At 33.0% G+C, this 25,811-nt stretch overlaps 1 protein-coding gene and 1 long non-coding RNA gene across 2 annotated transcripts in view; one reads left to right on the forward strand and one right to left on the reverse strand.

Annotated features, from left to right (window-relative positions):
* Positions 1-25,811, reverse strand: part of LOC149483177 (uncharacterized) — a 132,978-nt gene that overhangs the window by 23,526 nt on the left and 83,641 nt on the right. The window lies entirely within an intron of this gene.
* The window catches only part of LOC149483179 (uncharacterized), a 54,160-nt gene continuing 30,599 nt past the window's right edge, over positions 2,251-25,811 (forward strand). The window contains exons 1-8 of the mRNA XM_089702145.1: positions 2,251-2,288; positions 3,040-3,208; positions 5,056-5,208; positions 9,447-9,523; positions 9,887-9,994; positions 16,464-16,541; positions 23,398-23,488; positions 25,159-25,260. Of these exons, the coding sequence (XP_089558271.1) occupies positions 9,923-9,994; positions 16,464-16,541; positions 23,398-23,488; positions 25,159-25,260 (343 nt within the window). The 5' untranslated portion in view covers positions 2,251-2,288; positions 3,040-3,208; positions 5,056-5,208; positions 9,447-9,523; positions 9,887-9,922. The remainder of the gene's footprint in view (positions 2,289-3,039; positions 3,209-5,055; positions 5,209-9,446; positions 9,524-9,886; positions 9,995-16,463; positions 16,542-23,397; positions 23,489-25,158; positions 25,261-25,811) is intronic.

The following is a 25,811-nucleotide window of genomic DNA, read 5'->3' on the forward strand; positions in this document are numbered from 1 at the left end:
AAAATATTATTGCAACCAAAATAATTTTACAGTCAAACATACAGACTGTAAAATTATTTCTGTAAATATAAATCTTTTCTGTAAATATAAATCTATCACCTATAAGAATAAAAAAGACGTGTGGCACTCGGGGACTGCCGCGGTAAAGCTATTGCATGCTATGCCTTCAAGCCACACCTCCGCGCCCGTCGGAGTGGGGAGCGTGAAGTTTTTTCGTTACGGAATTTCTGGATTCGGTCCCCGCGCTCAAGGCCCGCGATAGAAACTATGCAATAGCTTAAAATTTCATCAACTGAAAAGAGACTTTTAAAAGAGACGTTTTTTATTAAAAACAGACTTTTAACGTCGTATAACTGTGAAAAAGTTCAATAATACATTATTTTATTCTCTTGATCCAAAACACAATCGTATATCTGCATTAATTAACACTTTATCTACCATCAAATACACACTTAAAAAAAAACAAGAACAACTCACAAGTGAATTCCACTTCTAAAACAACAATCAGCAATACCCCCTTTTGCAGAGTTGGTCAAGAGAAGTGTGCGACATAGTGTGTTGTCAGCTAGAAGTGTGGTGGGAAGTAGTGCCAATTCGATTTGTACTAGACCCACCTATATTGAGGCTTGCACATTCTAGAAGGTTCGGATTTAATTTTTTTCACAGAAAGTACTTCCAATATTTTGGTAGATATCTCATTTTAATAATAAAAGTAAAGTGAAAGTTTGTCGGATGAATGGATTTTACTATACTTGACAGCAATATAGCTTATGTACCAGAATAACACATGACTTGTAGAAATACTTGATTTTTCCGCGGGTTCGTCTGCAGGTGAAACTGCGCGGCACAGCTATCATAAATAAAGTATATAGCAGGGAAATGCACATTTCAAAGATAACATGAGAAGATATCGAACATTCTGGTTTTTATCGTATTTTTACTAAACATTATTTAACCCTATAAAACTTACTCATTCTAATATTGCAGGATAAAATCAACAGACATTTGTCTCCAAGCTACACAGTTATACGGTGTTAGTGGTATAAAAGCGAACTGGAATGTACCCGTACCAAAGAAAATGAATTTAATACCAGGGGAGTCTATACCGACAAACTTCCAACTGCAAATGCCTTTGCTGCCGAATCATTATCCGAAAACTGATATTATTGAGTGAGTATTAATTATTGAGTTGATTAAAGAAGAAAAAATTAAACAAAAAAAAAATCAAAACGGGCACGACTCAATGTATTTTGTCTGTTACTACATTCTTATTTTGCTAGTTAAAGCAGTGTCTTAAAAGCCATATAACGAATTCGAATTTCAGCATTTTAACACTCCAAAAGATAAAAAATATCTAGCCAATATTATATTTTAAAAGGTTTGGTTTGCCCATGGCAATTATTATGCTAGGTAATTTTCATGCATCGCTTCACCAATTTCGTAAAATATTATTCATAAAAGTTTGAATGTATTTTCTAGAATTGCTACCTAAAAAAAATTGCTTATATTTGAACATTGAGAAGCTTAATAGCAATAATTCCTGCTGATTTGACAATACAAACACTTAACAGATTGATAGCAGACAACAAGGAATGGAAATCAGCAAGCGTTATAGAGAGGAGCTATAATACTCGACACCCGGCGTTACGTCCAGCTGTTCAATGGTTAGGCATTTTCCCGCCAGGGGCCAGGGTTCAAACTGAACTCGTTCTGCATAATGATACGTATGAGCACGTAAGTATTTAATAGATTTTTGAAGTGAAATTTCTTTAGGCGTTGTGAGTAATAGATTTTTGAAGTGAAACTTCTTTAGGCGTTGTGAGTAAAATTTCAAGGTCGCGTCATGGCAATACAGTCACGTGAGGCGATGATTTTGGTATCTTTGAATTTTTCTAAAGAAGTTTCTCTTCTGACACGTGTTTTCAGCACACACGCTCTTTTTTGGTAGGGGTTTGCTTCTGGTTGGTCTATAAAATGGTTACTTGTCATATAATATGTATAGATCCTGATGCAATCTTGGCAACTTTCCATCCACGGGTCTTTTTTTGAAATCGCGGGCGAAGCCGCGGGCGGAAAGCCAGTATAATTATTATATGATACAGATCCACTGGTGGGCCCGCTGCGTGCGTTGGCTCAGCGGGCGCTCCCCCGCACGGGTGTGTGCGACCCGCCCGCCCTGCGTGCGGTGCGGGGAGCGGACCTGTGCGTGTGCGGTGTTGGGGCCTTCCAGGGGGGGGCTGGGGGGCGGGGAGAGGAAGGTGCTGAAGTATAGTGTGGTGGCGCCCGATGTGAGTTTGTGTAGCTTGTTATTGTATCGGACCACATGTTATAGCTATAGTTGATGTGTAGCCTGTTAGTGTATTGGACCATTTCTTATAGGTATAGTTTATGTGTAGCTTGTTAGTGTATTGGACCATTTCCTATAGGTAAAGTTGATGTGTAGCTTGTTAGTGTATTGGACCATTTCTTATAGGTAAAGTTGATGTGTAGCTTGTTAGTGTATTGGACCATTTCCTATAGGTAAAGTTGATGTGTAGCCTGTTAGTGTATTGGACCATTTCTTATAGGTATAGTTGATGTGTAGCTTGTAAGTGTATTGGACCATTTCTTATAGGTATAGTTGATGTAGCTTGTTAGTGTATTGGACCATTTCTTACAGGTAAAGTTGATGTGTAGCTTGTAAGTGTATTGGACCATTTCTTATAGGTAAAGTTGATATGTAGCTTGTGACTGTATTGGACCATTTTTTATAAGTATAGTTGATGTGTAGCTTGTTAGTGTATTGGACCATTTCTTATGGGTATAGTTGATGTAGCTTGTTAGTGTATTGGACAGTATGTTTATAGATATTATAATTTTAATGTATTGATTATTTCTTTTTCTTGTTAATATTTTTTGTGTAATACGCATAATATTTATTAATTAAATGGATTCACTTACACTTCAATCTAAACCTGTTCAAAACAAATCACTGGCTTAAATTTGTAATATTTATTTTTAAAATTATTTGTTAATTTTACCATCTCTTCTTGCACACAGACGGACGGGCCGGTAGCGACACTAGTACAAGTGCACAGGACACAAGCGGACGTGTGCACTATACACACTGCAGCGGGCACTAGTGCTCGTGCAACACTGCTGCTGTACCGCGTGCTCGCTCCCCGCGTGGTGGTGGGGGTGCGCAGCTGTGGGGGGGATAGAGCGCGCTGTGAGTGTGTGTAAAGTCCGGTCGCGGAGCAGGAAGAATTTCGTACATTAACCTGTTATTACCTGTCAGTCCTGTCACTGTCACTCCCGCGTAAATATAATGTGTCTTGCTCGCACAGGTGCAATGACCGCCGTCCTTAGGGATTGTAAACCTTTAACCTGAGAGCGTAAGGTTTGTGTTTGCTTGATTGGTCATCATAATTGAACACCTGTTCAATTATGATTTTGTGAATTCAAAATTTATAAGAATAAACCTCAAACTCTTTATGTCCCAATCAAAATCCGCCTAAGTCCAAATCGTGTGTTAGACTAACGTATTTCTGAATATTGTATATAGTAAATTTTTTTTTTTTTTTCACTTCTTATGTGTGTACACGCACACTTTTTTTTATATAATACTATTTTTCCGCCCGCGGCTTCGCCCGCGTTTTCAAAGGAAAACCCGCATAGTTCCCGTTCCCGTGGGATTTCCGGGAAAAAACCTACCCTATGTGTTAATCCAAGTTACCTTCTATATGTGTGCTAAATATCATTGTAATCGGTTCAGCAGTATTTTTCCTGACGTATAGAAATTTCCTGGCTTATCGAAATTTTCCTGTCTTATCGAAATTTTCCTGGCGTATAGAAATTTTCCTGTCGTATAGAAATTTTGCTGCCTTATAGAAATTTTGCTGGCTTATGGAAATTTTCCCGAAGCATATAAATTTTCCTGGCTTATAGAATTTTTCCTGACGTATAGAAATTTTCCTGGCTTATAGAAATTTTCCTTTCTTATGGAAATTTTCCACCTTATAGAAATTTTCCCGGCTTATGGAAATTTTCCTGACTTATAGAAAATTTCCTGACTTATCGTAATTTTCCCGACATGGATTTTTCCTGACTTATATAAATTTTCCGTTTCAGTTGCCTGTTATGGTCACTGCCATCAATTTTCGTGGATACCTTTTGGTAAACTCGCTGTCAACCGTGCATGGTGTTTGGTGGTTGATGGTTTCACACGGTCCATGAATCATATTCGTTATAACAACGTCATGTCGGTCTGTATCGGTTTCAGCTCGGTATCTGCTTTAATTGCACTTTTCAATAATTGATTTTAAAAAATACAGACAAAAGTTTATTCACCATTTCCAATGCCCGGAAAATGTCTGGGAAATGCGTGGAAAATCCCGGAAAATGCCAGGGAAATGTTCGGAAAATGTCTGGAAAATATCCGGAAAATGCGTGGAAATTTCCGGAAAAACCGTGGAAAATCCTTGGAAAATATCCGGAAAATGCGTGAAAATGTCCAGAAAATGCGTGAAAATGTCCGGAAAATCCCCGGAAAATGCTCGGAAAATGTCTGGAAAATATCCGGAAAATGCGTGGAAATTTCCGGAAAACCGTGGAAAATCCCTGGAAAATATCCGGAAAATGCGTGAAAATGTCTGGAAAATATCCGGAAAATGCCTGGAAAATCCCCGGAAAATGCCTGAGAAATGTCCGGAAAATGTCTGTGAAATGCGTAGAAAATCCCGGAAAATGCCAGGGAAATGTCTGGAAAATGTCTGGGAAACATCCGGAAAATCCCCGGGAAATGCTCATAAATTTCTGGAAAATATTCGGAAAATGCGTGGAAATTTCCGGAAAAACCGTGGAAAATCCCAGGAAAATCCCTGGAAAATATCCGGAAAATGCGTGAAAATGTCTGGAAAATATCTGGAAAATGCCTGGAAAATCCCCGGAAAATTCTTGGCTTCAGTATATCCAAACTTCTTGGGACACCCTGTATAATACAAAATTAGTTATTATCATCTTTATTTGCCCATTTTCCAATGAAATTACAACATTAAATTGTATAATTATTTGCAGGTAAAGTATGCTCCTTAGACCTCAATTCACAAGACTACAGAGCGGTATTGCGTCCCAGTTTTGCCCTAACTGTGGGCTTTAAGAGTTGCTATATACTCAAATGTACTAACTTAACGCCAATACCGACTACTGTGAAGTGGCAGAAACCTATCGGTTAGTGACATTCATGACATTTATTTATAGTGTAATTCTATTCTAAAAATTATTTAAATGTTAAGTTTTGGCCAGGCACTCCATTCAACACCACACACAAGCATGCACACAAAAAAGATTGTTTTTAAGTTACATATTATTATTTAATTTTAATTTTATTTATAATTTTTTTCCTACATTCAATACCGTTGGCTTTTAAACTGTTAATTTATTAGAAACACTTATTTATAACACACAAGTACGCACGCACGCACACACGAACGTATGCACGCATTTTACGCACACACGCAAACTTAAATATTACTCCATTGAAATGTTACATTTTTTAGGCCTAACCTTGCAGTTTTTAGAGGACGCAATTTTATGTTTTTGATGTGTAGGGGGGGTCAGTGAGTAGCTAAAACCAAGTTTGTGGGGTTGCCATCCTTGTCCCACGGCCGCCATCTTGAAAATAGCGGTTGAAATGGTTTTTACGATATATCTCTTAAACTATTTATCTGATAAAAAAAAATGTTAGCATTATTTGTTGCAAATTAAATTTTCTACAACTTTTCTCCAGTAACTTTTTGTCGTAGAACTATAAATAAAAAAGTTATAAGCGAAAACGTTCAGAAATTAGAGCTTTTTATATTTTTCAATAAAACTTTTTTTTATCATTTTACGAAGAAATGATATCAGACCATTTTTGTAGATTGTTTTTCGAGGAACAACTTTCATATACAACATTTTTTCATTACGTCAATAGCTAAGGTTTTACAGCGCTCTGAAGTGAGTACTATTTTTCAGTACTCCTAACTATACATTTAATGGCTATTGGCTCTTTTCCCAGACTCCAGAACAATGGAAGCACACTGCAGAACATTTCAGCCCTGCTTTTCGACGTAAAAAAAACGCGCTTCCAGACTTCAAGTCAGTTCAGTCAATAATTAATTATTAATAATATTGCAAAATTAATTATTAATTATTAAAAACAATAACTGATGACAAATTATTATTAGTACACCCATAATATATGTATACTGTATAGTTTAGAGTACTGAAAAATAGTACTCACTTCGGAGCGCTGTAAAATCTTAGCTATTTACTTAATGACATTTAATAAAGATTTAGTTTCTTCACCTTGGAACTCAGTACAATACGCGAAAGACATGAACGAAATGACAAACATTTTTAACCAACTTTTAAATAAATTGTTTGATAAACACGCTCCAATAAAGAAAATTAAGATTTATTCATCGCCGCGTCCTTGGGTCACGAATACGGTAAGGACCATGATGTTACTACGAGACAAAGCACTAATAAGGGCGCGAAAAACTAAGAACGACGCACACTATCGCTTTTATCAAGACTTACGTAATTCGGTCATTAGTGCTTTGAGACGAGAAAAAACGGCTTTCTTCACCGAGTATGTAAATAATAACAAATGCAACCCGAAAGCAATGTGGAATTTTTTACGTCAATTTTCGATTACTGGAAAAAATAGGGATACATATAGTTTACCGCACCATTTAAACGACGCCAATGCTATTAATAAATTCTTCCTTGATGTACCCGGGCAAACAATGATAGATAAAAATCTAATTAATTTTTATAACAATAATAATTTCGGTGTAAGTAATAAATTCAATTTAGAGTCATGTACAATAGATCAAGTAAAAAATCTATCAGGTATACAAACGAACGCGGCTGGCCAAGATACAATTAATATTGATATGATAAGGATGACTTTATCTGTAACTCTACCAATCATAACACGGATGGTTAACACATCTATATCTACCCGAACATTTCCGGATGCTTGGAAAACTGCTAAGATAAAGCCTTTGCCAAAAAAACCAATTGTAGAGGGACTGAATGATTTACGGGCCGTCAGTATACTACCTGTTTTATCAAAAATTATTGAGCGAGTAGTTTGTAATCAATTAGTAAAATTTTTAGACAGTGAAAAAATCCTACCAAATGTTCAATTGGGATTTCGAGCGAAGCATGGCACAGCTACAGCTTTAGCACACGTAACTGATGATGTCATATCAGACAGTGATAATGGGATGGGTAGTATTATGATTTTATTGGACTTCACTCGTGCGTTTGACTCCATCGATAAGGAACTTTTGTTAGCCAAAATTAAAGTACTACGGTGTTAATTCAAATGCTAGTGGTTGGTTCAGATCCTATCTGTCCGATAGAAAACAGTTTGTTGTCACCGAAAATGAAGGAAGTTTAAATTATTCAAGAACTGAGCCAACTCCGCGTGGTTGTCCTCAGGGCTCAATACTCAGTCCGGTTTTATTCACATTGTACACTACTGACCTGATAAAACACATAAAACACGGTAAAGTACACTTGTATGCCGATGACACTCAGTTATATTATCCTATAGACCCCAAAAAATCAATAATCACAGAGCGTCAAATAAACGAAGATTTGGAACGGGTGTCATTATGGGCTAAACAGAATGCTTTGTTACTTAATGGATCCAAATCCAAATACATTGTATTAGGTACAAAAAATCAAATAAAAAAATAAAAAATCTTAATTTGGAATTAAAGATCGATAATAAACAGTTGGTTGAGGTGGATAGGGCTAAGAATCTCGGCATAGTTTTGGATGGGCAGCTTAAATATGACGATCATATAAATCTCACTATCAGAAATGCCTTTTACAGATTGAAAGTCTTGTATGGTCTCAGGCAAGATCTATCAGAGCGGTCCAGAATAATGCTTACAGAGTCATTGATTCTGTCCCACTTTAACTACTGTGATACGGTATATGGTCCCCGCTTGTACGCTAAAACTGAGCGAGCAATACAGCGTGTACAGAATGCGTGTGCTCGTTTCTGCTTCGGTATACCAAAGCGTGCACATATAACGCCTTACCTAAATAACCGAAGGATCCTAAAGATGGCCGGTCGTAGACAGTTACATCTAGCAGGTCTGGTACATAGATTGGTACACACTGGAGTTCCTGTCTACCTCTATGAAAAATTGAAATGGACCCAGGATTACCATGGTAAGAATACACGAGGTAGAAGTAGCAATGCATTGGTAATACCGAAGCACCACACGTCGGGTTTTAAGGGTGGTTTCAAGTACTCTGCCTCGAAGATTTGGAATGACCTTCCTCCACCCTTGAAACTTAATATGTCATATATATCGTTCAAGCACAAATACAAAGTGATACTTTTGAATAAACAAATATCGAGCTGGACACCCCAATAAAGCATTGAGCAAATTGTGGATTGCGAATGTATAATAGATTGTATCCTTCTATGTATGTATTTATATGTTCTTAGTAACTATTTAAGTAACGAATTATGTACATAGATACCTGTTTATTTTATTTTATTTAATATAATCGTTATATCTATATCAATATCTGTTATTTATATTATATTATATTGTTATTTTTATTATCTTTTTAGAACTGTAAGAATGTTTTTTTGGTTGGTATTTGTATTTACATGTATAGTGAGCCTCGGAAATAAAAACAAACGGGCAGACTGAAAATCAGCGCTGCTCAGGCGTTAAAGCCCGACAGCACGGCTGAGTCTGACCCGATTGCCATGTTACTACTTAGTGTATGTTTTTTTTTTAGTAATATAAGTAGTTGTTAAGTGTGTAAATGTGGCAATAAATATTTTTTCTTTCTTCTTTCTTTCTTAATGAAAAAATGTTGTAGGTATATAAAAGTTGTTCCTCAAAAAACAATCTACAATAATGGTCTCATATTATTTCTTCGTAAAATGATAAAAAAAAGTATTACTGAAAAATAAAAATATCTCTAATTTCTGAACATTTTCGCTTATAACTTTTTTATTTATAGTTCTACGACAAAAAGTTACTGGACCAAAGTTGTAGAGAATTTAATTTGCAACAAACAATGTTAACAATTTTTTTTATCAAATAAATAGGTAAAGAGATATATCGTAAAAACCATATCAACCGCTATTTTCAAGATGGCGGCCGTGGGACAAGGGTGGCGACCCCACAAACTTGGTGATAGCTTCACACTGAACCCCCCTACACATCAAAAAAATAAAATTGCGTCCTCTAAAAAATGCAACCCCAAATGTAACTTTTCAATGGAATATATGTTTTTTTTAACATTTGCTGGAAAACTACTTCACATTACTAAAACAGCTAAGGAATATGAAATACAATATCTCCAAAGATCCCATAAATATTGCTTTTTACCATGTCATATCAAATTTAGTATGTTAAACAAGAAAACATTTACAGAGGGCGAGGATTCCCTCAGGATTACCTTTTTGCCCAACGACTTTGATGTTGACGCTTATGCTTCTATTGAAATTCAGGTAAATTGGGGTGCTATTCAATTTTATACGACTTTGACTAACTTTATCAGTGTTATTTTGTTTAGTTTTTACTCATTTCATAACATGAAATGATGATTATCAGTCGAACTGTAGTTTAGCATTCTGAAGATTTATTATATCTACCTCCAACCTGCATTTTGTCTAATTCTTCAGTTTCGATGTCTACTTCGGAAATATTTTCAGTTATTACGGGCTCTTGTTGGCGAATAATAATATTATTATTAAATTTCTAACTTTGTAATTAGCTTCTTTTATCATCCGATTACCAGATTCTATAAAATTAATAACTATTAACAATTCTAGTTTATCTTACTCTTAATTACATTATTGTTTGTATCTTAGGTTGTTCTAGAGCCGCGGAAAGTATGTGCTCGTCGTATGTACTTAGCAAGCGCCAAAGTGACTCACGCTTACAAACCAATATATTTGGTTGTTGATGCTGCTATTATGGTAAGATATTAATTTTTATAGTTTCTCTGTATTACATTATTATCATTAAAATGTTGTATAATTGATTTATTGCAAAATATAGTAGTTTTAATTAACTATCCTCCTGATTAATATTGTTAAACTAGCGGTGCGCCCCGGCTTCGCCCGTGGTACATATTTACGTTTTCTCTACATAAGAACCAGCCTCGTACTTCAAGGATTATATTTAAAAAAGAATTATCGAAATCAGTCCACCCGTTCACGCGTGATGCGCGTCACGCGTTTCATTTTTATCTATATTTTTGTAGATTCTTATAGTCAAACTATTACCAACGAAAAACTTAGAAATTAAGGTTTACGCAATTTGCAATACAATTTAAGAAGTCTTTGTTTTTAAGCAAATTTTATCATTATATTCGTACGTGTATGTTCGTAGATGTAGCGATTTAGGAAAACATTATTTCTGAACTAATATTTAAAACTAAAAAATATACATGTAGAAATATGTTTTCCTCGCACACAAGCAATTTCCTCTAAACATGATTGATAATATGTAATCACAAAGGAACAACGCGTGTAAAGCATGAATCAAAATAATTCGCTTTTCGCAAAGTTAGATATGTCATTGTCACTACATAAAGGGGTTTCAGCGGGCTGTCGATCAATTCGTGTCTCTTTGAGCCTGTGCTTTTCTTCGGTTAGGCTGTGTTTATACTGTCTTATTTATAGTGGAGCCAATTTAAGGCTGCAGTCTAGCAAAATTGCGTTTTCAACAAGTTATTTGACAATTTTTTCCCGGCTAATGAAATGATAAACTCAATTTTTTTTTCTTGTTTATCAATTAGTGTTATATACGCAATGCGCGTGAATTTTTTCACATTTATAAAGTTACTTTATGTTACCTTAATCAGGCCTTCAAGATAAGTCTCTTTCCCCCAAAATCATTTCGAGCTAAGTTTGTGCACTCACTACGTTGCAACCGATTACAATTTACACAATCTGATCAGCGCATTATTATCCTTATATAGTCGTTATTAAAAACTGCTGAATACAATTGCCGAAAAACTTATGATTTTCTTAATTAGAACGTTATAAATTCATGAAATTTCCCATTTTTTGCCTTACAAAATCTATTGATAAGTACTGCTAAAAGTTATTTTTTCCATTAATTTATTCGATTTGGTTGAAGACCAATGAGTATTAATCCTTTAAAATTTTTTTTTTTTTAATTTTGATAATTCTTTAAATATTAAAAAAATATTTAAAATAATTAGGAAAAATCCTAGCGAATTTCTTTAGTCGCGCTCCTTGGGCCGGAGCGTTCTGACGTGTGCTCTACGCTCGATTTTCCTTCATACCGAAGTGAAAGTTGCTCTACTTCATTAAATTTAATATTTTTGTTAATTGATTATTTTTATCTTAGTTTTGTGCAAATATTCGTATTTTTAAACATTTGATTTCGATATGGAAAATAAACGAAAAAAATACGCGTGTAACTACTAGAAAAAAAATTATCTTCGAACATAAAGTTAATGAAACCAAATAGATTGCAAAGGTGATTGGCAACAATTTCTTTATTTTACGGGGTGTCAGTAAAGGGATGTATATTTCTTTAAAACTAAAGTAAGCTCATAAATTTTCTTATAATATAATTTTTTTGAAGTTCCAAAAATGTTTATTTTTCATTTGAGAAATACGAAATATAATATAAACTTGTATTGAGAACTTGAACTTCCCAAGTTCATCCGGGGAAATCCCCATACGGGGAAAATGATTTGTTTACTCCAAAATTGATCCGAGGTGTTTTAATTTTTTCTTCTAGTCATTTTCAACGTAGCGGCATGTTGTTTGATTATTAATTTTGTAACATAAATGCAGGATGTTGGTTTTATATTCTGATCTTACAGACGCGCTGACAAATTTAGTCCGCCATTTCTAGTTTAGTCTACCAACTCTAAGTACCAATATTAAAACGAATGGATTATCATCACATCATCAAAACTCAGATGTAATGGAAGATCACAATAACATATAAAATTCAGTGGGTGTTGAGAACTAAACAAACAGAAGTAACAGAGACGCGAAGAATAAAAAAAGAGGACGAAAACGATAATTCGTTGATGCTTTCCCTTTTCGACATATTGTAAGGGTACATCACCAATCTGCAAAAAACAAAACTGATGATTCCCAATTGCTGATTAAAAATGAAAAACAAATAATTGACAACAGTGGTGAAAATTTGCTGATCACAATGAAACATCCTTCAGTGGTAGCAGATTTACTCATTTCAAATGTATCGGTGAACAGCGTAAAGGAGAGGAGGACAGGAAAACATTATGAATGTGGATGGTGGATTGTATACAGGGTGTAATCGATAAGTATGTGCAGGCGATTATGACGTTATTATTGCAGGTATCAAAAAACTTAAAACTGATATCGAAATTACTTTACCTAATGAGCAAAATGACAATAATAACTTTTTAAAAGTATAACGAGAAATATCTAAAAAATTTACTTTATACATTCCCATATCAAAAAGGGAAAATGGGACTAGTAGAAGTTAAATGTCTAATTCCGGCAAAAGACATGAATGCGGAAGATGCGGTTAAAAAAAATTAATATTTGAAATACAATGCAAAAAATAACACTTTTGTCATAGATAAGAATCATGACTATTTTTTCTAAATTCAGGGACAACTAAACGTTGCAGAAGCAGAAGTCTGCTTATTTGCTGTTTGGACTGGAGTGAATAATTCGTTAAAAATAGAATATATAAAAAAGTATGTAACGTTTAGGCAAAATAAAATGATGGACCATTATCAAGATTTTACATAAATTGCCTACTGTCAGAATTGATTGATTCGAGACTTCAGCATTGGATGCCCATCAAGGACCCATCCTATATCATTCAAGCGATTGAAAAAAAAGAGATAAATCCAGTGCAACCGATAAAGCATCAGAATGCTAGCAAAAGATTTATTAGGTTTATCAATATAAATCTATATATTACACATAATATAATAAATCTGTAGAAGACGCGAAGACTGACATCCGCGCGGACGGAGTCGCGGGCGGAAGCTAGTCAGAAATAAATATTTTTTGTTTTCATTTAACACAAACATTACATTTTTTTTATTATAAACAAAATTTGTTTATCCGTTTTATTAGTTAAACTGAACAACTTTCACTAAGAAACTTAGGTCGAAAAAAATGTATAGAGTTCTGCATTTTGTATGGAAAGCTTATTTTTTTTTATATTTCGTCCAAATTTCTTTGTAAAAGTTGATCAGTTATATAAACATGAAGTTGAAGATATCAATAGAAAGTATTCGCAAATTTTGTGTACTGATAAAAAAAAATCACCCGGTGTAATTTTCACGAAAATTGTTTCAAATTGTCATTTTTGGTACTTATTACGAATATTAAATTATGCATACGAATGATTTAATTTTTAAAAATTAAGTGGAGCAACTTTCCCTTAGTACATTTGTATTATTTACATATAGGATGACAGGATGCATTTGTTTGCACTATTAGACCAAGCCCTTAATAGGCAACATTTGACGTCTATCAATTTTATCTTCATAGGGTGGTAACCTGCATAAAAACATCGATTAAAGTGAATTAATCGATACGGACTTGAAACATTTGTCAATCGAACTTGAAACACATGTCAATAATTTATGATAATTTTTATTCCCAAGTAATCAATGCATTCGATTCTAGATGTCTGATTTCGATTTTTAGAGTAACGTCTCTGGTATTTAAAAAGAAAAAAGGTTTATTGACACAAAATTGTAGCGACGTCAGTTCTTTAAATCAGAAATTGTTTATTATGTTTAGAATGGTTTATCAGTAAAATCAAATCCTAAAATTACTTATATCGTTCATTATTATAATAAATATGTAATCGTAATTGAAAAAAGTTAAGCAAATGTGCAGTTCTAACAAAACGAAATATCATGTTATTCTATGTTGTCGTTACTAGGTTACGTTGTTGAATTTTGTTGAACTGTCAAATGTTGCCTATTAAAATGGCTCTACTATAGGTATAATGTTTAATGGTGATTCTGTTAATTTTTATACTGTTCTTATAACACACACGCACGCACACTCGCATACGCGCACACATTTTATCATGGACTAGCTGTTCCCCACGGATTCACTCACACTGCTCCGCTCCTGTTGGTGTTAGCGTTATGATATATACCCTATAGCCTTCCTCGATAAATGGACTATCTCACACCGAAATAATTGCACGCCTCATAAGCGAAGCGTTGAGGTGGGTACTACTGTCACTTCGCGCAAAACATCTGATTTTTCAAACTTAAAATGTCTTTATGTATCATACATTGCACTTTTAAGATAATACATACACACACATATTAAGAAAAAAACACTATTTTTAACATTCATGATATTTTTGATGTCATTTTTGTTATTTAAACTAGTTAAAAAACAGTTTAAAAAAGTTCTATCTTGGACGTCCGTGTGTCTGTATGTGCGGAGGATTTTCTTGTTAACACGATAGCGACCGAAATACTTTACTAATCGAGTCTTTTTTTTTTCTCTTACGCTTGAGTATGCTCAGGAATAGAACCCTTTCATTTTTCAGGGTCTGATTCGATGTGGTTTAATTGCTATTAAATAAACAAAAATAATAATTAATAAATAATTATTAAAAAAATTTTTTTGGATTTTCCAAATTTTTTTTTCAAATCGGACCAGCAGCAATAATATAAAGCTGAAGAGTTTGTTTGTTTGAACGCGCTAATCTCAGAAACTACTGGTCCGATTGGAAAAATTCTTTCGGTGTTAGATAGCCCATTTATCGAGGAAAACTATAGGCAATATTATCATGACGCTAAGACCAACAAAAGCGGAGCCACGCGGGTAAAACCGCGGAGCGTAGATAGTATATCATACGAATTGAACTAAATAACTAACTACTGCCAGCGTATAGTGACGAACTATTATTATCGATTCTATATAATTTAACCAATATGAACACACCCTAAACCCCACGTATATAAAGGGTTTGTTGGATCATTAATTTGACGGTTTATCCTTTGTCACCTGATCGCGATTGGAAACGTATTTATAAGCTTAGCTCGATTTAATCAGCTTTAGGCATATTATGTTATTTGCATAGTGTTACTTCAGTTATTTGGTTGGAATTGATTGAATAAATGTTGATGTAAAATATTTTTTTTTTTAATGGTTTGATGATTAGACAATTTTTTTATCTTATACGCTTCAAAAGAAAGTTACATGTAAAAATATTTATTCAAAATTTAAGCATACAATCTCATTTATATTTATGGCAATAAGTAACACAGTAAATTGAGTACATATATAGTGTGCTTGCAGTGTGTATAATTTTGTAAGGAAAGTATGTATTGTTCGACTGAACTGACTGACTATAGTCCTTTTCACCTATGATGATTCCTGTGACACTTCATCGTGTTCCGAATTACGAATTTTATGTTTAAAAAGTCAAAATAATTGTAGTGCATAATATTTTTATTTTATGGCGGCATTATTACCAAAAATATAAAAATGAAACATCTTAAGCTTATAAATCAAAACCAGTATTGTTTAGTTTAATATAATGAAAAATAAAATAAAATAACACAAAAATATAATACCAACGCAATTCGTGTACATGAAATGGATCGTTGAAAAATCATAGAGTTGGAAAATCATATAATCGGCGCCCATCTTGTGATCGTTTGTCAATCGAGTCAATCGTCTGTACGAGTGCGTCAGCCTTGTATACAAGTTGCATTTTTATATTGATACTTTACGTGGTATTCTGTTATTGTTACTAATTGTTATTGTTGACTTTTTGTTGCTGTTGTTTGCTAAGTTTCCTTAGTTAATTGTTGGCGAATTGCCGAAAAAACTAATTTTGGTACTTTATTCAAATCGATTTCATTTCCATATAGAATATTATCGATTATCGGAAACAATTGATACGATTTCAGTAACCGACATCTCTACACGTGTCAAAAATCGATGTGTCACAGGAATCATCTTAGGTGGAAAGGACTATAGTCATTGTCAGATGAAATCTTTTTGAGTAATATTTGTCTTATGCCGTATGCAAGCCGTATGTAAAAGTATTATTTTTTTGTCATTGTTTACGAAAAAGAATTTGTAAGTAGTTTTTTATAAATATTTTTGTTGAATATTATCAAGTACTTACTTATAATATTTTAACTTCATAAATAATACTTTTTATTTCATCTATACTAATATTATAAAGAGGAAAGGCTTGTATGTATGTATGTATGGTTTTCACGCATAAACTACTGGACCGATTTTGATGAAATTTGGCACAGATAATCTTTAGACCCTGACAAAGAACATGTGCTACTTTTTACCACGCGCGAAGCCGGGGCAGACCGCTAGTAAATAATATTATTACTTTCTGTATCTATTTTTATCAGTAAATTCATTTTTCCAATTAAATATATTGTCTGTACAGGGTCTTGAAGTATTTGTGGATATACCTTTGGGCGATGCTGAGAAAAGTGATTCTTTCCTCACTATGAAGATGATACAGGTAAGTTATTTATAATTTATTATTAAATTATGTAAAACAAATGTTATTTGTTTCAAGAAATCAAAGAAATTACAACAAACTAAAATTCATGTATGGTGAAAAATTCTATTAAGATAAATAACTATAAATTAAAAGTCGTCTTTCAAAGTTAAAAGACATTCTCATATAAATAATTATCAATACACCCGCATATAGCCTACCCATATAATTCGATATAATATAAATCATTAAAACTTTATTTATTAAGCCATTACGTAATAAGAATCGTGAGGCAAAGCCAGAAAAGCGGATAAAGTCGTCACGAACTACGATGTAATTAGAAAGAACTAATCGTTAAATGGTACAGAATGGACAAATAAAAGAAATAGTAGTGTAGTTTCGATTAACAATTAGTCAATAATGGATTGAAGTTGATTAATTGTGTTGAAGTAAGTTATAGAAATTTTCTTAAGTTAATTATTCGAAAAAATATATTTTATTTTGTGATAATGGATACGTGTACTTACCTTTTATTCATACGGATAACGGAATTGCATTAAATTTGACAAAGCTACAGAATAATAACTAGTAGCTAGCTAACAAAGCGGTAATAAAGTATAACATAGTTTCTTTTAACCTACTTACCGTGTAAAAACGATTTACATAAATCAAACAATACCTTTCTACATTGAACAATTGCATGAAATAAATATTCCAACAAATTAGAATAAGACCAAGTTATACCGTTTTAATGAGAATAAATAGTGCTCTTATTTTTATGACCGCATAAAAACCGAGAAAAGCGTATTCCTGTAAACGCAGAGGCATTATGGAGATAAATGGGCAACGTGGTTACGTACACCTGTTGAGTTAGATAATTATGGGAATTAGAGGAAAAAGAGTAATTTACTAGAGAATAGAGTAATTTTTAGAGTAATAAATTACTCTATTTCCTTCATTATATATCTCACTCGCTTCGTCCGCTTAATCTAAAAGTTAAATTATATACTAAAACCTTCCTCTTGAATCACTATATATTAAAAAAATCGCATCAGAATCCGATGTGTAGTTCTAAGGATTTAATAATATGTATAATTTTGTTCGAAACAATAAGTCCTTTTTATTGTGTCACGCAAATAATATTAATAAACAAATTTACCATAGCACCACTTAAAAGCATTTTTAAAAGAAGTCTACTTCGACCATTTTTATTATTATTTGAATATAATAAAGGAAGAGACACAGCAAATTCCTTTGCCGATATTTATTCATGACGAGACCTCTGTCCCTACGGAATAAATGTTTTAATACTCTAGCGACACTGGGGCTTATACGAAACGGCAATTACGCTGCTCCTTTGAGTGTATTTAAAGTTTATAGTGCAATAATTACTTCATCTCTATGAACTCAATTATTGACTGTGTTTTTAGTCTGTTTTCACACAGAGAGTGTCCATATATAATTATTTAATTTGCTTCTAAAAATCTTCACAAAAGTAGACAATTTTTTTCGTAATGTTTGGCGTTTCTCTCAGCATGTGCGATCGTCTTCTAAGTTACTTTTGTATGCAATAAAGAATTTATATCTATTAGGGACTAGCTGATCTGCAAAACGTTAAGCCAGAACAAACTTATCACTTACAGAGTCAAAAAAGAGCTTTAGGGTGCACTCACACACATCAGTCACCGTCAAGTCACCGATGACTGATCGGTGACGGTTTGTGTACGTATCCACAAACACCAGTCACCGTCATGTTGTCCGTCAGTCACGTCGCCGGTTTGACTGAATCATTGAACACATACATCAGGTTAGTCAGTGATTAGACGTGTGTCACGCTAGAGAACATGTAGCAATTATTGACGGTAGCACGACGCTGACTGAACTGAGACGTGACGGCACCGGGTGAGTGGGGATAAAAGTATGATACATGTATGGAAAGATTATTTGACGTGCCTGACCGGTGACGTCACTGATAGATTTCGTGCCGGCGACTGTCGTGTGGGAACAGAGTCATACTAGAACTATTGATACATATTTTTTTTTAATCCTGTCCGGTGACGTGCCGTGACGGTGACTGATGTGTGTGAGTGCACCCTTAACCCTTGATTCATTTTAATATATTTCATAAAAACCACGTCAAGCTCTATTGAAATCTCAATAGAGAGAGAGATAAGATCCCCATCAAATCATCTTTCAGTAATCGCATCTTTATTAAACCCGTAACAAAATCGATAAACCGCACAGTAATCGTATACGGCCGATATCCACACACACAATTAAGCAAATTGGTTCACTGGCTTGTGATGTTCGCACTTCACGCTTTAAGCCGACTCAATGTAGTGGATTAGAATGGTGCTGTTTATGAGATATATTGACTTTTGGCAATTGCATTAATGTTACAGAGTATTTAAAATATACGTAAAAAATGTTCCTCAGTTTCTCAATAAGTAGAAGCCCTTCTGGCTAACATTGAGCGACACCACACAAAAAAAAATGGTTGTCAATTCGATATCTACTTATTTCTTACTGTTTACACCTTATAGAAAGCTCATAGAGTTAATGTTAAATAGAATTGAAAAATTACGTATATGAAAAATTGTATTAAATTCAAATTTAAATTCAAATTCAAATTTCATTTATTTACAAGAATGTAGTTACAAAAAAGGTGTTATTACAATGTTAACGCGCTAATACATTCTACCCACTTTCTGGGTGTGCAAATATTTAAATGGAAATAAGTTAAATTACACTACACCAACACTACGGTAAAACCTGCTAGCTTTGCCAACGGTTGCAGACTTTGCCATAGCCAACTTCTGAGGGAAAAAGTGTAGTCACATCTTAATATCAGTTTTTTGTCATGTATGCATGCCTTTATAGTAAAATTTAGGAGTTAAATGGCAAAACCGAATGAGATGTGGCAGCCCAGCTTGTTTTTGAGATGTAATTTTCGGCGGTTACTTTTTTCGAATTTTGGCGGTATGAAACTTAGTGCTCCGGAACTTTTACAAAAACAAACGGGAAAAGCATTGCCTACGTAAGTATTTTTTTGATATTATGTTAACATAATGTTCTTTAGCTAAATAAAAGCTGATTTACTGTGCTACAAGCTACCTTTACTTCGCAATTGGTATTGGTAAATTCAACAACCCCAATCACAACGTCTGTGATGGTGACTTTGCCATGTTTTGTTGGAGGTTAGGGCTGCCACAAAATTTCTGATGAATATTTTATCAAGTTTAAAATAACAACAATTTTTATATTCAATCAAGATCATATAAATAAGAATTTGTATTTGTTTAAATCTTTTAGGAATGTTGTGTAATGTGTGATATTAAAAAAAAAGTTAGTTAGTTTAATGAATACTATTTTTTTTTGTTTTATTATGTAAAACAATTCAAAGTTAAGAAACTAACTAGAAGTAATTGATTATGTTTTTTTTTACTTTTACTAAATTGTTCCTACTACGAAAACATTTTTATTTGACAACCCTAACCCTAACTTCTTCTTATATAGGAAATATTTTGGAAAGGTTGGTGAATTTGCCACCTTCTTAGAGAGTTAAATTAAAAGTGCTAAATAATATAAAGTTTTTACTTTATTTTACGGGATATAGGAAGAGTGCAAATATATTACTTTTTAACCTCATAAACTCCAAAAATTTCATTTTTTCTTTCATATGGCAAATTTACCAGAAGTGACAGCTAACTTTGCCATAATTGTTTTTATGCTTAAAATATTATAATTTACAAAAATGAAATAGATATTTAGTAATAATGTAAATTTTCATGAAATTTACTACGTCTAGGTGCAGGTTACTCATTACGTTTTCATACAATTATATTTTTTTAAAGCGAATCAAACTTTTTAACACATGAAAAAGTGGCAAAGTAAGCAGGTTTCACGGTACACAAATTCTTCGCGTCACTAATCACTATTGTTAAACGTCACTAATTCTTCCTTGTCACAGATTCCGCAATGTAATCAGTTCTTGAATATCATAAAATTGTTTCTCCATTAACCATTTCGTCAGTTTCTTCTTAAATATATTTACTGGGAGATCCTTAAAGTTATCCGGTATTTTATTATATATTGTAATAGTCATAAATATCACACTATTTTTTGCTTGATTTATTCTACATGTTGGAAAGTGCAGTTTATTTTGATACCTCGTTAACATATGCGAATTTACTTCTCCTTTCTTTTTAAAATATTCTGGGTGGTATTTAACAAATAAACATACATATTAGTATTAAATAAGCTTATCAATTCGAGCTTATTGATTTGTACTAAAATAAATGTATCAAATATTTCAGAACCGATTATTTTTAGTATGAACATAGACAAATATAACCTTATATTCGTCCATGGTATGAAGGTCATGGATTGTCACAGTATTAGTCCTCACGAATACCTCGACTGAATTTAAAGACTTTATTTGTATATAACTACCTGGTGTGTTTCAGAATTGATTCGAATAACACACAACAAAGAACTTCTCTTGCACTAAAACAAATTACTCCTCTTCCTTATAAACTCAGGTTCTAACTTTGTCATTTTACCTCTCTGGGTAAAATATCTAGTGTCACCTCTAAGTTAGAAAATTCCTGATCTAATTTAATGATGATGGAGTTACATTTCTTTAGAAATATGATAGTTCTTTGTGCATCGCTGAGTTATAAAATTTTAATAGTGTTGAGATTCTTTACTTTGAAAGTTTTCATTCTTCTGCATTATATCCCATTTAACCTGGGAATAGTTTAATCTTTCAAACGGAGGTTAATATTTAGAATAATGAGCACTTAATAATTGTACGTAACCAAGAGTTTTGAATAGAATTACTTAATGATTTTATCATGATTTTTAAGCTATTGCATAGATTCTATCGCGGGCCAAGCGCGGGGACCGAATCCAGAAATTGCGTAACGAAAAACCTCACGCTCCCCACTCCGACGGGCGCGGACGTGTGGCTTGAAGGCATAGCATGCAATAGCTTTACCACGGCAGTCCCCGAGTGCCACACCTCTTTTTATTGCTGCCTAGCTCCTATAATCGTAAATTTACGTAACCTAAAACCTTCCTTTATAAATGAACTATCCGAGACAAAAATTTTCAGTTCGAACCAATTGTTCTTGATATTCAACCATCCAAGCAAACGAAACTATTCTGCCTTATAATATAAGTACTTAGACTTCTACCTACCTTTTTCAACATGTGTTCTTATCAAAAGCTACGTTCATAGAAACTCCATCTAGTAACCAAAGTATCACAGTCAATGTTTAACACTTGTCAATGGCTTTTCAAGCTAATGTAAGCGAATTAATTATTCGCTTTAGTGTAGAGTGAATTAGGCTTTAGTCCGGTTGCCATGGTTACGGTGCGATCAATCAGCTGATCTAAGTGCTAATTACGTATTGAATACGTTTACATTGGGCGTTAATAGACTTTGTTGGAATTCTGATACGGGGTCGATTCTGAAGATAATTAGACCCCTTGTTCGATGTATTTGCCTTTTCATGTTTCGTCGAAGAAATCTTGAAATTTTTCGCAACAACATGAAGTTATCTAATAACGATGAATTTTGAAATTATTGTTTAAATTAGAGATAGTTAGTACACTGACATAGAGATACAGTTTTTAATGGACCTCTGAACATCAAGACATTACAGTCGCCATATAATTATGTAATTTATTTAGAACTGCAAATGTGCTTACACGTGTTGAAATAACGTAGAAGTTGACTGTCTCACACGGTTCGTTTGTTGATCGCGACACAAGGAATGATTTTTTATTTTATTATCAAGTTTCGATCAAACTGGAAACTTGTATTCGTATTTAACATAAGATTTCCGCCCGCGTAGTATAAAACAATTTATATGCTTAATCAATGCAATTTATAGCTCGGGAACCAAGCTATTCATTGATGAAAACAGAATGAAAATAGGTGCAGTTATTTTTTTAGTTTACCGCGAAAAGACAGACGCGGTAGATACTTTTTCTGTTTTTAAAACATAGGCTTTCATTTGAATGACTTAAAATAAAATTCACGACACAATTAGTAACGATCCAATAAAATATTAATAAAAAAGCACATGCATACACTATCAATTTTATTATGAATCAAAAATAAAAACAGTCTAGTCAGTATTCCATATTTTATACAATATAAAATTTGGTTCTATTCGTCTGTTAATAGTGAATTAAGCTTTCTATCAATCGAATAAAAAATCCATTTTACACCCAATACACTTATATTCTACAACAAAATAAAATATGAATATTCTAAATCTATTGCAGACTTATGTATTCAAATAGATGACGTGAATTAATTACATCTAAACTGTAGCGTGTTGGAAATTTAGCATTTCCGAGCGTTGAATGAGTACGATTTGCATAGTTTTAGAGTAATATTTAGTATGCTAATAGTCAGTTAATAGCATAAGTCATATTATGTATGTAGAAGCTGCGACCGTGACTTTGTTCGTGTAATACAGGATGATTTATCCTGAATGTTATAATACTGATACTATATAAAATTTTACGGGATATTCGTTTCATTTAGAGCAAGAGGAAAAACAGAAGCCTATCTCTCCATATTTCTTATTTTTTGCCTCACTTGATGATACGTTATGAACACTTACCTAAATATAGGTACATTTTATTTTAGTGAAATATTGGTTCATTTTTCTTTATTTTTCTTGTAGTATAATGTACTTCTATACGTACATTGAAATTTAGACATACATCAATATGAGAAATTGGATTGAAGGTTTCAAAACATAACTTTTATATGCTTATTTTAACAACAATCTAATTTTGTTATACTTTCCCGTAATTACTTTATGTATCCATATAAACTCAACTTGATCTTTAATAGAAAGAAGAGTCGTCGCCAGAAAATAAAGCCAGCAAAATGACGACAAGCGAAATATTTGCGGAAGAAGATCGTAAGCGTGCGATACAAAAAGGTATGTAAAATATTCTGCATTTTCTCTTAGTAAAATTTGTACCAACATAATATTTAGTAATGTTAGAGCTGGAGAGTGTTTTATTTTGTGTATTTTGTATGTGATTGTTCAATAATAATTAGTTTGAATAACACCACGCCACGATGAATAAAGGCGAAGTATGAATGAAAAAACGTTGCAAAATTCCTTTTGAGAGGAGACGATGTTGCGTGGGTCAAATGCTAATAATTTGGTACACGTACAGAATACTTAATTAATAGTATCTAACGCTAACACACGTATTTGAAAAAACATTAACAATACTAACTAAGTCACGCTACGACTGATGGAATCAATAATCATCCCTTTAGAGAGTAGACGAAATTGCGAATTGGAAGAACAATACTCCTATCTAACGATTCAAGAGAAATTCCCTATAATTTTCACATTGTTCAGTTCTATCTAGATCAAGCTTTCAGAAATACTAAAATGTACGCAACATTCTACAGAACGACATTTGCCTGCCGCGTGTATTTCGTAGGCTGTCACAATTGTTCAACTTGCCATGATAATGTTAAATTATAAGCTAAAAGCGTATTGTGATGTGAATAACAAATTAGTTTTACTGTGGGGTAAAATAATATTTTATTGAAGTTTAATTCTGTCTTTGTTAAAAAAGTTATATGCAGATACGTGTATATATACTTTATCATAGAATATAGTCTTGGAATTTTTTTAATTTTGTCAAATTATTCGTTTACAAAATAAAGTATATTTCTTATTACAATTCTCTGTGATGTCTCACTAGGTGAAACACTATTGGTCAATTTTTTACTACTAAAAATTCATATTAAAGTAGTTATCTTTAATTTAAAATACTCTTTTTTACTGTTAAAAATTTCTTCTTCAATAGCCCAGAAATACGAGTTTTACTTTATCCAGGAAAAATAAATTGATAACCGGGAGAGGTATAACATTATCTCGCTTCAAAATAAGCCTCGTTCCCAAATAGTTTCAATATTAAATTCTTGAAATTTTATTTCTAATTCCGCAGTCTGTTTGTAGTCGTTATTGAAAAATATTATCACGGACTTTGATAAATATAAGACATATTCAACTTAAAATAACTCGTATAGTGTTGAAAATAAGAACTAAATTAGTTTAGCAGTCTGTATTATAAATGATTTACTTTTCCGTAGCCACGTAGCGGCTTTCATACTGGCGTTTACCCAAAATCGGTAGCCGCGTAGCAGTTTCGTAGATGCCGCGTAGCACGTAGCGGGGTCTTTAGTCAAACCTACGAACCGATTTAGTCTTATCGCTTGGCTTTTGCATTGGCGTTCTTCCAATATATTACCTACTATTTAACAAAATTATGACGATTTTCCTCCATTTTTTTATTTCCACCCAATAATGTTTAAGAGCGTATGTAGTAAAATATAGTAAGTATAATAAAAAAATACGTAGGAGTAGTTTTCCTGCTTTAACAACATTTTTCTAAAACGCTCCCATCATAACGAGATGTTGCAAAGCCTGTCTAGCTAGATGGATTATCCAAAGAACATTATTCTTCAATTCGAAAAGACAGTTCCTGATGTTTCACGTATAAATAAAAAAACACTCCTATCTTAATTGCTCTACTATATTATTGAATATTACATATTTTAAGGAACTCTTTACTTTTTTTGCAGAAAATATTTGTCATTGCCGCTACAAAATGGTGTATATACCTTCGGTGAAAGAAGTAAAACCAACGGATAATTTAGAGGAAGAAGAACATTTTGTTGATATTGGTATTATTTATTTTCTATTTTTGAAGTGAAATTTTTTTAGGCGCGTTGAGAGTAAAATTTCAAGGTCGCGTCATGGCAATACCGTCATGTCATAGAGTCAGTAAGATTTTGATAGGTATCTGTGAATCTTGCCAAATAAATTTTACTTCTGACACGTGTGCTCGGCACACACACTCTTTTTTTATTCATTTTATAAATAAAAATGTCAATATATTCAACTTAAAATGATTATGTCTCGTCTTTGTATGTCATAAGAGAGACATTTGACAAAGTAAGACTCAAAAAGTTACTTACTTAAAACTTTATGTGAAATGTGCTTGAGAAGTTTTCCTTTTTGAGTGATGTAGACATGTCAATCAAAAGGAATTAGGTTAAGAAAAGGGAGATGAAACAAGTGGCTACTTTACCAGAATTTAGATATCTTATATTATATAATTTTACATATTATTATGTAGTATATTTTATATATTAAAACATTACTGTAGATTATTTTTTGTATAAAATGCAATAGCTTAAAAAGAACAAAGCAATCATTCTCTACCTTTTTATGG

Source organism: Colias philodice, chromosome 13 (assembly GCF_061535455.1).
Source record: "Colias philodice isolate Cphi_HAF_F1 chromosome 13, ilColPhil1 Martin Lab GWU primary, whole genome shotgun sequence".
Classification (NCBI taxonomy): domain Eukaryota; kingdom Metazoa; phylum Arthropoda; class Insecta; order Lepidoptera; family Pieridae; genus Colias; species Colias philodice.